General features: G+C 26.6%; 1 protein-coding gene and 1 non-coding gene across 4 annotated transcripts in view; one reads left to right on the forward strand and one right to left on the reverse strand.

Moving 5' to 3' along the window:
* Positions 1 to 999: 999 nt before the first annotated feature.
* Trnar-acg lies at positions 1,000 to 1,072 on the forward strand. Its single transcript has one exon. It is a non-coding gene; the product is annotated as a tRNA-Arg (tRNA).
* A 2,189-nt stretch (positions 1,073 to 3,261) lies between these two features.
* The window catches only part of LOC113561323 (formin-binding protein 1-like), a 30,635-nt gene continuing 18,278 nt past the window's right edge, over positions 3,262 to 15,618 (reverse strand). Inside the window, exons 4-13 of one of the 3 annotated variants that reach the window (XM_026967665.1) lie at positions 9,824 to 9,971; positions 8,401 to 8,658; positions 7,671 to 7,856; positions 6,600 to 6,839; positions 5,637 to 5,663; positions 4,894 to 5,018; positions 4,573 to 4,818; positions 4,394 to 4,507; positions 4,200 to 4,333; positions 3,262 to 4,117 (exon numbers count right to left, since the gene is read on the reverse strand). In XM_026967665.1, the coding sequence (XP_026823466.1) occupies positions 3,963 to 4,117; positions 4,200 to 4,333; positions 4,394 to 4,507; positions 4,573 to 4,818; positions 4,894 to 5,018; positions 5,637 to 5,663; positions 6,600 to 6,839; positions 7,671 to 7,856; positions 8,401 to 8,658; positions 9,824 to 9,971 (1,633 nt within the window). In that variant the 3' untranslated portion in view covers positions 3,262 to 3,962. The remainder of the gene's footprint in view (positions 4,118 to 4,199; positions 4,334 to 4,393; positions 4,508 to 4,572; positions 4,819 to 4,893; positions 5,019 to 5,636; positions 5,664 to 6,599; positions 6,840 to 7,670; positions 7,857 to 8,400; positions 8,659 to 9,823; positions 9,972 to 15,618) is intronic. The other 2 variants (XM_026967667.1, XM_026967666.1) reach the window with 2 other exon arrangements.

A 15,618-nucleotide genomic window follows, 5' to 3' on the forward strand; every position in this document is an offset into this window, starting at 1 on the left:
GATTACTATTGTCTATTAAAATAATCACACAGTATAATATGTTTGATACGTTTATAAGAAATTAACAATAGGTATTTTATTTTATTACTGCGTAATATTGAAAACCGAATTATTCCTGTATTAATTTGTCAGCTATATTGTTATACATTTATATTTATTTAGCGTACCTATCTGCCTTGTGTGTAAAAATTGTGTGTATATTATTATTTATTAAATCTATATTATTTTAGTACTTAAATTTTAGGATTATATGTAGATATGTAGTAGAATTTAAAAAAACTTTTAATACCTACAATTAGAGAAAGTTGGAATCTAAACTATTATTTCTTGATAATAATGATTCAAAAAACAGTTGGTCCGTATAAGGTATTTATAATTTATGTATTAAGAAGAGCTCTGGACCTCTGGTCGAGGAGCAACAGTACAGTAACAGTTATAGGTACTTACTTTAGATAATATTGAATAAGTAACCGAAATACATGAAATATTATTAATAATTTTAATTACTCCATTAATAATAATAAGATGACAATGAAAATAAACTAAAATAGTAAATACTAGGTATTTAATATACAAATATTAAATTATTTAAAAGTAAGTAACAAGTTAATCCAATACTACAAACTATAAAATAATTATTATAATAATAATAGGTATACTTACAATTCAAACTCATTGAATGTGAAATAATTTCAGAGTTTGTAAATTATTTGACGCCCAATTTCAATTAGGTACATATTATCAAACAACAAGCGTCAAGCAATGATTTTTAGGTTTAGGTAGATTAATAAAATAATAAATGTAATTTACATGGTTTTTAAGAAAATTCAATTGAATTACATATGGTTTGAAAATGCGCGGTTAAATACTATTTATACATTTAGATGGACCACTGTTGTTATCATGATGTTTGTTTTTCAATATGATAACATGATAACATCAACCAAAGTTACCATAAACGCGTTTATATGCTCACGTTTTGCCACGTCCTCACACCGAGGCCTTGTGGCGCAACGGATAACGCGTCTGACTACGGATCAGAAGATTCCAGGTTCGAATCCTGGCAAGGTCGGAGACATTTTTGTATTTTTTTCCTAGGTCAATTTCAAATTTTATCTTTCCGCCAAGGCGCCAAATCATATTTTTTTTTCTCACACAATCGATACGAATGATTTTAAAAGTTATAATAATATTTTATTGTTTAATATAATTTACAAATAAATTACCTTTACTATCAATAATGATTTTTATGATTATCACACCTGATGACCGAATGACTGATGGGAGCAGTGCTTGAGGAAAAAATTAATAGATGAATGCAAAAATAAAAATATGTATCTGAATATTTAAATGTTTCATTAATTAGAATTTAGAATATAATAAGAAGGGTAAATAATTACGACCACTTACATCTCACTGAAAGTGTCTGTGACTTTCAACATTTAGATACTCTTTCATTGTCCGTTCCAAGTCCCTAGACTCTAGAGTCCAAATGCCTAATTTTGCTCAATCCCTTAGTGACTTAGTGCCTTAAATATACCTCTCAACAGTCTCAACCTTTCCTCCATTCTCTAATTTGGAAATTGTCACCAACAAAATACCTAATCAACTTAATTTTGGTAGCTAGTTTTGTTATCTAACAATCTTGTTTTCTTTGTTGTATTGTTTGTGTTTAGTTAAGTAAATTATGTAATTGTCGAGCTAAATAATATTACACTGAAAGTTAATAATGATAATGATGATATTGGAGGGAGGCGTGGGACTTAGCCCTCCAAGTTTTTCAATAGATCCCTCAAAAATCGAAGGTAATATACTAATATGTTATATTTGTATATTGAAAGGGGATGCGACTATGCAAGTCACTTTACATTGAATTATTATAGCCCTAAAAATTTAACCAAATGCCTGATTAAGTTCACACATGAAACATTTCAAATTTTTGATTTGATCGATTATTAATTATTATTTAGTTTTTGACATTTCGATCTACTAGAGTAAGAAACACAATTTGTGAAAATAGAAAAGCTTCAGAAGTTAGCAATCTTAAAATAGCAAACTGCTTAATTATATATTTATATTTTCAAATTTTAAATGTTCATGGTTTATTGTTATTAATATATTATTTTCTATAATTCAGAAATGATTCTGTACAAAAAAATATTTATAATTTTTAAAATTGTGATTAAATATCCAAAAAATATTATTTTAGTAAGTTACATTTGTTAGTTATCAATTATTATTAAGATTTAAGACTTTAAATATTTAAGCATTTCATCAAAAATAGATGTTTATTCAAAATAAAAAAATTCTTATCTTTGTCCTGTATTTTCGTATTTTATATCTGGCCACCCTATTTTATATTAAATTTGTATGTAGCAGTGTCATTATAATATAATATTTGTAATGTCATTCAAAATAAAAGTAATATCAAAAATGTTTTATAAAAAACAAAATCTATACTAACTTACAAAATAACAATATAATCGCATTACTATAACAAACAATCTGTTGTGTTAACACACTTTCATGTGACATTAAGTCATTTGTTTAAGATGATAAAATAATAAAGTTAAAGATAAGTAAAGACAAATGATGCAAGGCATTCCGACAATCTAGCCACTGGCTAGATCATCAATTATTTTACATTATACTAAGTATAACAGTTAATATCCATACGAAAACATAACTTTTAATATATTTTTATGTTCCAAAGTCAAGTTTTCTGGAGACAATGATAGATTCTATACTAAGATTATCTCAAGCACCCAACACTTAAAAAAAAAAATAAGGAAGTGTATCCATTTTAATTTTTAAACAGTTTAATAAATAACAAATAATAATCTTAGGAATTATTTTCTTTTTACATATGGTTAGTAGTGTAAAGTTTAATAATCAATGTATTGAAACAATAAATAGTGATATGTTTTTAAAGCGTTTTAATATAATATATATATATAGTACAAATCAGACTATACTGATACACAATACACTATAAGCATAGAGTTGGGATTAAATGAAAAATGCTGGTTATATGTATTAGGATAATAAAAATAATAATAATAATAATAATAATAATAATAAAAAAAAAATACAACTACCCATAAAAAGTGTTGTCTGTTAATTTTGTTCGCTTATGTTTTGTAAATATTACTATTATACTTTATTTCATTGAATAATAATTTAATGGTTTTATTATTATTTTTAGTATAACTTATATTAAAAAAAATATACATAATTCATTTTTAACCATTACATATATATAAGAATATATATATAAATAACACTCATCTGGTACTTATAATAAGTTTGAACAAACACAACCTATTTTCAAGTTAAAATATTAATCTGTTTTAAGAAAATACACAAATGGATGATTAATTGACAAAATTGTTACTTATGTTATTTGAATAATCAGGTCGAAAGGCGGAAAATTGAGTAAAAAAAAAAAAAAACAATATATAAACAGTGTTAAAAAAAGAAAAAAAAACAATATTTGGAACTAAAGAACTTATGATTAATAAAACAAAATAAAGGTGGACGGAAACTCTTTATAAGTTGAAAACTAATTAAATTCTCGTTTTGGCTTTCAACAGATTAATGACGGGAAACAATAATTAGACACAGTGGTGCAAGTAGAAAAATAAAAGGTCAAGCAAGATGACTAATTTACCACTGGTTCATTTAAATTGCACATTAGTTAAAGAAATTTGATTATCTGAAAGCAATAATAATAGTAATGATAATAATAAAAAAAAATTCCTAACGTAAAAAAAATCCTACATGACAACTTGAGCTCGGACCGATTAAATATCATTTTCATTAAAAAATTGGCACTTTTCACAACCTTATAAAAAAAAAATTAAGTCTAAAATTATTTATGTATAGGGTGTTTTAGTTTAATATATATACAATTGATTTTAATGTCATAGGGTGTCGTAAACATTTAAAACGAATGCCTCTGTTCAGCTAGAGTGTATGGAGATGTATGAAGTAGGTACAAATCCTTCCTCAACATTAGGAGGTTGTCTTCTAACACGCGTCCATCCATCCCCTTGATCTTGTTCGATGATTAACAGTTGCTCTCCATCAAACATTGGTATTGATCCTTCGCTTGTAGCTAAAACATTCAATATTAGTGTAAAAAAAATTCTTATAACATAAATTATTATAAGAATATATAATTGAGGAGATGTATTTACCTTCAAATGCATAGAGAGCGGTACAAGTTCCTAGTGGTGGCAAATCGTGAATATCGTAATAAGGTGGAGGATCTTCATCATTTGCCAATGAATTGCGTGAAGCGCCCAAACTTACAGTCTCACCAGAGTATCGACTGTAATTGTATTGTTGATATTATATTATTAGTAAATAAATTAACTTATTGAAAACTTACTTGTTTAACCCAACAGCAGGTATAGAAACACTGGAATCAGATGCTGAACGACTTAGAGATTCGTCTTCTCCAAGAGGAGCTCGTCCATCCGGTATAGATGTATTTAGCCTATTACTATAAGAATAAGATACAATACATAATATTATGAACTTCACATTCACGTAATATAGTTAAATTACTTGTGATTGGATAGGTTGTTAGTGCTACCATTGCCAATACCATTATGTTCTGTCAACTCATGTTTTCGTGTACCTGCAGGACTAACATTACATTCAACTTCTTGTAAAAGTCCCTGGTACTTGGCTATGTCAGAGTTGAGTTTATCAATACGCTGTGAGCATTCATTTAGTTGACCTTCAGTGGACATCGGGTCACCTAGGGCCGGATTAGATTCGTATACTCCTTTCATTTTCATTAAACCGTCTCTAAAAATATAAAACACACATCACATATAAATATACAATTCAAAATTTACAAATTAAACTGTAAGCAATATGTACTTGGCTGCTATTTCTTGGTGTAATTTTGCTTGCATTTCATCTAGTTTTTGAAGAATCTTTTTTCGACGTTGATTTGGTGGTAATTCACTATAGTCATCCTTATCACCCGATGATGAAAGATTATTCTATAATAAGTCAACAGCTTTAATGAATAAATGATTAAATAGTATATCAAATTATTTAAAAATAATGTATCATGCTATTATAAAAACTGTTATAAAAACAACCAAAGAAATGATTAACACAAACAAAATAAACATAATTATTTTATTCAAGCTTTCCTTTTATTCCACAAGCAAATAATTGTATAATACACGTGTAATTTAAATTTGTCAATACTTAATAATCATATAATTTTTTTAATTATATAAACATTTTTGAGAGATAATTTAAACCCATTAGTTTGATACTATTATTAGTTGAAATTGGTTTTTTGCTTTTGTTAGTAATGTTAAAATTCAAGAAGTTATAATAGAAGTGAGTTAATATTAATAAATATTAAAACACATCATTATATAAAGTTTATATTATATGTTATTATCCACTATCATTAGAACATAATATTTATAATTATAACTAGGTTATCTTAATCCCTTTATCCTTGTTATAAAAATATAAGATGACTTTTTGAATTTGTTATATTTTATTAAGTTTCTAATAATCATCTCTTTTATGATTTTTTAAGGTGAACAGTTAAAAATGATATTATTTAATCATACGCTTAAAAAAATATTTTTTAATACCTTTACAGAACTGCATACGTCCATTAGCTTCCAAGTGCATGAAAAACATATAAAGCAAGCGTGATTAGCCATGCAGTTAGTAAATAATAAAGTATAATAAAATTAATGTACAAGTTTTAAAATATTTTATATCAACATTATGTACAATAAGACCTAAAATTATGATTGAATTGATTATTTTAAAATAATAATAACTAGGAAATTAACTTATTTGTTAATAAAAGTTGGCCAATTGACGATTTGTTTAATAACTATGAGTAAACGACGTTATAATGATTCATGTTGGAAATTTGGAAGCCGTGTTAGTTTAAAGGACAAAAACAGAATATTTGTAATTGATAGTTAAACTATGTTTATTATGACCATAACTCGTAGTATAAAAATATATTAATAATTGCAATCGCTATTAGACCTAAAATATGAATGCGGTAAAAAAACAAAAAGGCGCGTCGTTCACTAAGCTCAGTGTCAGTTATTATTTGCGTTCCAGAAATACTGACCCGCTCAACGTTTGTATTTTATGAATGAATCGTATATGAACAACCGTATACGTTTCAACGAGCCAAGATTATATACAACAAAGGTATTTAACATTCATATATTTCGTTTGAAATATATTTACAAACATATTTGTTAATGTTATTATGGTCAAAATATTATCATGGTCAGGTAAGTATTTCTAAGTCGTTAGAAAACGTTGACATTTGATAAAAATACGGTAATGTAATTGTTTTTTTTCCCACGGATAATGATGTACTTACAGAAAGAAGAATTGGGGTGGTATTGAGAATTTTTCAAGAAGAGCATATTTTATGTTTCGTTGTGAAACATAATCGGAAAAAAAATAAAAATAAAACCGTTAAAAAGACTATAATGTTATAGTCAAATGATAGGTACATAATAAATATTATTATTATTGTCGTCATAAATTTCTATAATAATTTGGATGCATAATATATATACCTTGTTGGAGCTAAATATGGCAAACAGACCCACACGCTTTTTCAGCTTGCCGGCCGACATGGTGCCCTTGACGGTCATCGATTCGGACCTGTGGGCGCCAACGCCCGATGACACATAAGTATTGCCGCTACCCGGTAATACGAGCGGCGTGGACTCACCACCACGGCTCAAATCATCGAACGGGAAATCTCCGGGTGGTTCAAAACCAGATTTGTACCGTTCTATCACCAAAATCGTGTCCTGAAAGTTAAATTAATATTAAAAATAAATGTATGATATGAAACGCGGCTATCGCAGGTTTATCACACGGAACGAAGCGAATTAACCACCGTAATTTTTGGTTTCGGTTTTTTTTAAAAAGTTTTTTACAGACTTTTAAAAAGAATTCTTATTTTTTAGTATTTAAGGAAATCGATTACATAGTATGGGTGGCGCTAAAATTTAACACAGACAATTTACTATAACAATAAAAATAATTTATTAGGGTACCCTCAAGGCACTTAGGGTGCGGAAGAGAAGAATAATTGTTTAGAAACCATTATCGTTTAAATGTTAATAATGAAAAAATGTATTTCATTAGTCACGTTATTTATGTAAAATTGTACGACAGCAAATATAGCAATAATGTACAAAGTAACACCAGGCATTCTTACATCCATTTTTCCTTTTGTAATATAGGTACATTTATTTAAATTCTGATTAGATTTTAAAGTTTTAACTTTTAAATAAATTTAAAGTACTTAAATGTTAGTTAGTTCAGATTGTCCTGCATAAAATTTTCTTATTCAAATAAGCATTGTCCACTTTTATTGTTAATTGTGGACAAAATGATTGTAAAAAACGAAGGTATTAGGTTACAGGACATTCTTTAAATGCTAATCTAAGTATTTAAGAATAGAATATGCTTCTATTAAATAAACTATGGATAATTCTAAAAATCAGAATTTGAATAAATGAATTATTAGAGTACTTACTTATTGGGATGTACATGTTTGGAGAATCACTCTGTATACACGGTACACACATAATATAATATATTATCGCGTTGCGGATTTATCGACTTCCACTCACTTGTTTTTCGTTTACTTGATTGGCAGCGTTTATGATGCCGTCCAGACACTTGTTTATGATCGGGAAAACGTTACGTTCCACGTCCGCCGAATGGGCCATGAAATGTCTGACGTTTCGAATGCGTTTCTCGTCGAGTTCCTGCAGCTGCCTGAACACCTCCGGCATCAGCGCTTTGTAATGTTGGCTCTGAACGAACACATAGCAAATTAGTAAATAACAAATAAAGTACATATAAACCACGCACGCGACTAAACGTTGTGCTCAGCCTCGCAGTGGATACGTTCAGGCGTTGAACATGTCCAAGTGATTATTATTGGGCGAGTATAAATATAGTACCTAATACGTTATATACACCGAGATCACGGAGTTGTAAACAGAGCGATTCTTAAAATAGCAGGAACACTAATTATTTCGAAAATTACTAATACACATTATTTTTTTTGAAAATGTGTTGATAATAGAAGTAAAAAAGCAAATATTATTTTGCTTTAAGTCATATGTATAATTAAAAATGTATTACAGGTTCCCGTTAAAAACCCGAAAGCTATGACGGAGGTTTATATCGACGGACACACAAAAAATGAAGAAGAAAACATAAGAAAATATACAATTTATAGATACTAGAATACTTTTTGAAATAAAAAGTTGTACATAGAATATGTCTATGAATATTTATAAATTAAATTCGAACACCTTCCTCCGTCAATTTTTGGAGTACTTATCATCATACCTGAAGCTCATTGGTTTTTTGCAGTTGGTTGGCATATTCGTTTTTTGACTCTTCACAGTGTTGATTTTTGATGGCCATGTTCATCCGTTGTTTTTCCACTTCGGCTCGGGACAAGTTGAGGTCAGCGTCAGCCCGCTGAAAGTTGTCCAGAGCCCTCTCTGCCTCTTTGAACGCTTTCTCGTAGTTTTTCCGTGACCTCTCCAGTGACGCTACCTGGTTGTTGATCATCGCTACATATTTTGCGCTATCCTGAAGCAACTATGACAGAAATTGAAAACACACATATATATTGGTTATACGTTATCATAGGCGTTGCAACGATAGCAAAACAATAAGACACGTGCTCACAAAAGAGTCTTGCGATTCACCCCGTTCATAAATAGATAACATTACATGTTTAATTTTTAGTATATCCAACATTGGAAACAATAAAATATCCAATTTTTTATGTATGTATAAATAAAATACAATTTGAAACGAAGTATGTAGGATACATATTGCATTGAGCTAATTATTTTATTATTGGCCCCTAAAAACATTACCATATTACGTTGTTTACCAGCTATAAATATCGTACGTCGATTTTTTTTTTAAATAATTAAATGAGCTATTTTTGAACTATAAAAGTATATTCAAAGGTTAGTTACATAATCACATTTTGAGATTTATGTTCCTAATTAAATTAATTTTTTCAAGTTTAGTTTTTATTTTTCAAGTCGAATTTTGATGACTTAGGTGACCTGATTAAAATTGTATTTTGATAAATATCATGTAATAAATAAGCAGTCGTAGCTAATTTACATTATTGGCGCTAGCTATATTAAAAATATAAATAATACTATTTAAAAAATGGGTAGGAAAAGTATTTAAGTTATATTTTCAAATATTTACCGATTACTAGAAATATTATATAATATACTAAAATAAAGTGTCTACGATAAAACCGAAAATTTTAATATCTTAAAAGGCTAAAAAATAAGTGCATAGACAAAAATATTCCTTCAAATATATATATTTCAAAAATTGAGATAGAATAGTTTTTAATAACTTTTTTTCTAGACTCGTCATGGATTAATAATGTCGATAGTTCATTCAAGAATGTTGTTAACGGCTGGGAACTGGGAAGTCCATAATGAACTGGTCAAAAATCGATGTCTTTTAAAAACTTGTCTATGTTTAACTATTTGTTTTAAACTATTAAGTAATAATATAAACAATACATAGATAAAAATATTGCATAGTATATATATGTATTAACTTATATATTTTAAATAATATGTATAATTGCCTATTTTAATTTTTAATATTAATGTTTTATTTTAACTTAGGAATTATAAAAAAATATATGTACATTCGTACGAAAAATCAGCTACTCGTCATATTGTTAATTTATATACAGATATAGTTTAATATAATGGCATACCTTCTTTCTTTCTTCTTTAATGTCCTTCACTAGATAATTGATTTCCCTGATGACGTCGGATTGGAGATTTTCAGCGATCACTTCATGTTGACCTGCCAAATCGTTTACTTCGCACAACATCGCCTTGAACGCTTTACACGTGCTATACCTAGCATACATACAAAATTAAATAAAAACTATTTAAGACGAATAACAATAAATAATCAAAATAATAATAAAGCAATCGATTACTAAAGATTATTAACAATAAAATAATAACAATAGGTAATGAATACTACTATTTCGTGAAAAGAAAATGTCCTTATACTATATTATATATAAACACATAAATTTATGTTTATAGATGCATTTTTCGTAATATATAGGTCACGTGTGTTTGTACTCAAGTATTCGAGCGGCGTTGTTATAATTTTCTATACAGTAATTTTGAGAAAAAAGACATGCTCGAAATTGATGAACAATTGGTAAATTTACATATAATAGTATACTAAACGGATGTCTAGAAAGTTTGGATACGTTTAATTTGCATTGATGTAGAAACACTTTACACTACTAATGAGTAATAACTATAGGCTTGAAAAATACAAGAAGACATAAATATATTGATAGCCAGGGTTGGAATGTGTTTAAACAAGTGGTTTTGTTTAAAATATTTTATACATACAGTTTAAAAATAAACATACAATTTGATAGTAATTTTTCTACAAAAAACTTTAAGACAAATATTTAATATTAGAAAACACAATATTTTTATCACTTATTAATATGCAACACAACTCTTGTAAAAACTTCTGTAACAGTTTAGATTTGTTATATAACAGTTCTTGGTAGATTTGTATGTTTATTTAAGTGTTTAATTTGATTAGATACTATATATAAAGGCATCGGGAAAAAACTACTTAACTCGTATCGTTTAATGACTTTTTAAGGATCAAATATTTTAAAAAATAAAAATATTAAAAGTAAATATTTTAAAAGTTGAGGTCTCAGAGTTTCAGACAAAGCTTATTATTTTTAGGTAACTATTAGTGAAATGAAGGAAATGTCCGTTAACTGGGCGCTCCCTTTAATTCACGAGACTAAAATGGGAAATAAATAATAATATACATAATATATCTCTAACTAAACCAATTTAAATATTTTTAATTGTCCGCTTATATATTTTCATAATAGGAGACAACATTTAATAATAATAAGCCTAATGAGAACATTTGAAAGAAAATAATTAAATACCAACGTTAAGTTTTATTTTTAACGAATTTGATTATATAACGTTTTCCCAGACTTTCGAGACGTATACAAAAAACGTGAGAATATTTTAATTTACAGCGGTACGAAAGTTTACACAAAAAATAGAGAATTACTTTAAGATATTAGTTTATTTGATAATATATTAATCGGAAAAAAACAATCACTGTCAGAGTTACGTTAATTCGAGTGAATTATTTGTATTAACACCTTTGCGGTTTGACAATATTTCAACCCATTAAATATGTATAATATTTTATTATTGAGCGTTCTTAAACGATATTCGGTTAGGTATTTTTCGATTTTCTTTTTGTCACCAACCATCGGGTATTATAGTACAAAATGGTTCATACTACAAATAACAAATATTATAATAATATACATACGACACGACTACTCGTTGATATATTTTATGTATTATATAGGTATGTATTCGTTAACGACAGCCAAGGACAAACGGATGACCGAATTACGAACAAAATAACATGTTAATCCGTTATCGTTTTCAATAATCGGCATGCACCACCCTCGTTATCGTACCAGAACCAGTCAAATTATTGTATATAGTGTTATTATTAATAACACTGGGTCGCTTTGACCCTGAAGGATATAAGTATATATATACTATAGTAGTAGGTATAGGATAATTTTAATTGCCGGAACATGGGTAAGGAGGAGTATATAGAAGGTCCCCCTTTGGTATCGATCCCCGTGAGTAGTTACGTCATCGTTACAGCCATCGTGACTCACGCGAGCTTTGGTCGTGAAAAAAAAATAAAGATTCCCCTACACGAACAAAACAATACTCTGAAGGGAAAAAGATACAAAACTATCAAATATACTACAAACAGTACAAATAATTTAAGGCCCCAAAACTAATCCTATTTTCCAGTGAATCGGGTGAAATAGAGACTTGGGAAATTTTTTTTATCAAATTGACAATTATTATTGAGTTTTTAATTACACACGATGAAAGAAATCATTCTTTTTACTATAGAAAAAACAAAATTATTCATTTTTTTCTAATGTTTATGTTCACGACAATGAGAAACCATAATATAGCGTTAACCAAAATAAAATAATAATAGCTAGGTATATTTTTACAAAAAATCGAAAACAATTTTGCAATTTTAGGGACTTAAAATTAAGTGTGTAAAAACTGTTGAACATCGTGGGCATTTCAATAAAAATATACACATTGATGAATTGATTTTTTCGAGTAGAAACACATACTATGATAATGAATTAATAAAAATTGTCTTGGTGTAACAGTATATTTCAAGTTCGAATTGTAATAGCACTAATAGGTCAATAAGTGTGACCATAAATTCTATACACAATAATGTAATTATTGTTATTATTCCTAGATATGGTAGACATTGGACTATTGTCTTTTGAAGTACATATTTTATAATATAATAATGTATAATATTTAATTATAACATATTTATATTATATATATATATATATATATATATATGTATAGACGTATAAATGAAATTTAATAATAAATTAATAATCAATAATATAATAATTATATCCTAATATTATTAGGAAACTATTTATGTCGTATATTAAACTTTATTTTGTCGGAACAAAATTGTGTTCCGACTACTCATTTATCATGTAGATAAACAATGATGAAATTTTAAAATTCTTTGAAGTAAAAACTAAAAACATGATTCATCATATTGGCGGAATGTATGTGCGACGAAAATGTTTGAGGTAAAAATAAAATTTAAATTTAAAATACAGTCATAATTTGAGTCAATAGTATCGTGTCGCTAACAACTATGGTACATTTTTTTATTATTAATTAATATTGAAGGATATTGGACTTCAATAATAACATACCTTTAAATTTAATAATAATAATTCATTCTCAATATTAAAATATCAGAGCAAAATAGATTCTTATCGTACAATTTGTTATGTTGTACAGCTTATAAGACGAAGACGACATCACATACGAAATTTTTATTTTTAGCCTGTTATGAGTTTTTATGTTTTAATATTTTACAATTTTACATACTTATAAATCGTTTAAAAATTAAAATATTGTAAAAACTAACGAGAGATCACATATAAATGTCTATCTTTTGATAATAGGTAAATTTAAATATTTAAGCTAATAACACAAAATTACAGCTGAACTTAAATTTGATATGTTTTACTTTTATAAGACGGAGACAATAAGATTAAATGTGGGTCCTAAGCATTAGATTTTTATAATCTCTTAACTATCGAATATCCATAAATTATGATATAATTTGGAAGCATTGTATATACTTTATAAAAAGATATCTATTTAAATTGAGAGATCATATGTTAGTGGTTGGCATTTAGAGAGTATATTGAACTTTACCAACTATATATTATGCTATCGGCGACGATGGCCAAATTAAATACCGTATTTTTATGATCTAGTCACAGAACACACCACGACGGCAATATTAAACCTGTATTTTTAATACTTTTTTTTATTTAAACTGATTTATATTTTGTTTATGATGATGATGACCTGTGCATAGCTGCGTAACGTTTGTGTTAAAAATGTTCAACAACAAACGGAACAACAAAATCAAAAGATATTTTGTTTTGAATAACATTGATATGAACAATATCACGAAAAATTAGCTTCACATTACTCATCATCAGATTAAATTGCATAATTAAGTAGTATTCTTAACTGAGTTAAATGACGATGTATTAATAATTATCCGTTAGTTATAATATTCAATAATAAAACATAGATAATAACTTAAAATAAAAAAATACGAAACAAATTATAAAAAATGTGGGCAAGTGGGTACCGCTCGCTCTGTTCTACATTAGGTATTAATATTGATTAATGAGTCATTAAAATAGATATGTTAATTTTGAATTCAATGATGTATCATTGTATGCGAAAAACGATTCTAAGCGGATATGTCATTAAGTACATTATTTTTTTATTTATATTTAAGTAATTTATTTTACTATAAATATAACCATAGGTTGATTTAATTTTTTTCGAAAACATTGCATTTATTATATATTTATAGTATTAAATTATTCTATATTATTAACTTATTATTCTTTTGAATCAATACTAATAGTATGAAGAAGTTCGTGGTATATTTAGGTAATACCTTAAAATTAATTCGCATATTTCTTAAAGGTCATTATTTATAATAAATTCATAATGTACGTAAAAGTTTGAAATACCCATAAATAACGTTTAAAAAATATTATTAAAAACATTAATATTGACAATCTATACTTGACTAATAGTACAATAAGCAAATTTTCGAATATTATAGAAAAATAAGAAAATATATATTTCGTGGTTTAACATCGTTATTTATTGTTTAAATACCTAATTTTAATCAAATTAGAACTTTAAATGCTTATAAAAATTGTGCTTATTGATTTCAGTACTACCATTGATTTTAAATATATTTAAAATCAATGGTACTATTATTGTAATTTATAAGCAACCTTGTATTAAATTTTCAAGTCTTGACTATTAAAATTCAACATTTTATAAGTTGTTTACTACAAGTAATATAAATAATACACTAATAATTTACGTATAATTAAAAGTTTAGAAAATGAAATTAAAAACATTTGATTAAAATATCAAATGTCTATGTTTATTATATTATGAATTTCAACAAAATATTAAGTCATTTGAAGAGAAATAGTTATTATCTAGTATCTACTTATTTTATGAGTGAACATCTAATATTCTTATGTCTTTGAACATCAACACGCATATAAAATTAATGTAACTTTCCGGTGAACTTTTTAATATAAGTAGAAAAACCATAGAAGAATCTTATAGGTATTCAATTTTCAAATTTTGGATATAAATTTTTTTTATGAATTTCGTCAAAATGTTAACTTGAGCGGTTATAAAATATATTGTGACGATATTTTTAATATTTTTTATTCGTCAAATAAACAACTTATGAATAATCTTGTACTAAAATTTCAAAGAATTTTTACAATCCAATTAATTGTTTATCAAAATTTATAAAAAAATCTAAAATTACTTATGCCTAGAAATAGCTAAAAAATATCAAAATAATTTTAAAATGTTATTGTCTATAGAAAATTATAATTTAAACATTAAGTAAAATGTTAAGTACCTACGTTATTTATTTTTTCTCTTGTTAATTTCTTATGTATTAGAATTTTTTTATTTTTCGTCCCCAAAATATTAACTAAATTTAATTTTCTATCAGAAGCTATCTATACAGAATTGAAGCATTTCTACTGTCACAAAAGATATATATATATATATATATATATGTATATAAATTGCAGCACAAAACCAAAACAAACTATTGGATTAACCGGAAATAAAAACGTATTATTATCTCTGATGAAAAGAAAATATACTTTATTTTTGTTCATTTTATAAACAATTTGTAGAATATGATTAAAGTTAATTAATTTTTACCCGTAGGATTAACGTAGGATGATTTACCGATGACAGTTTTACTTTTCATGTAGACAATGAAGAAGTTCGTCATGATAAGATTCAGCATATGATTTTTTTA

Source organism: Rhopalosiphum maidis, chromosome 1 (genome assembly GCF_003676215.2).
Source record: "Rhopalosiphum maidis isolate BTI-1 chromosome 1, ASM367621v3, whole genome shotgun sequence".
In the NCBI taxonomy this organism is placed as follows: domain Eukaryota; kingdom Metazoa; phylum Arthropoda; class Insecta; order Hemiptera; family Aphididae; genus Rhopalosiphum; species Rhopalosiphum maidis.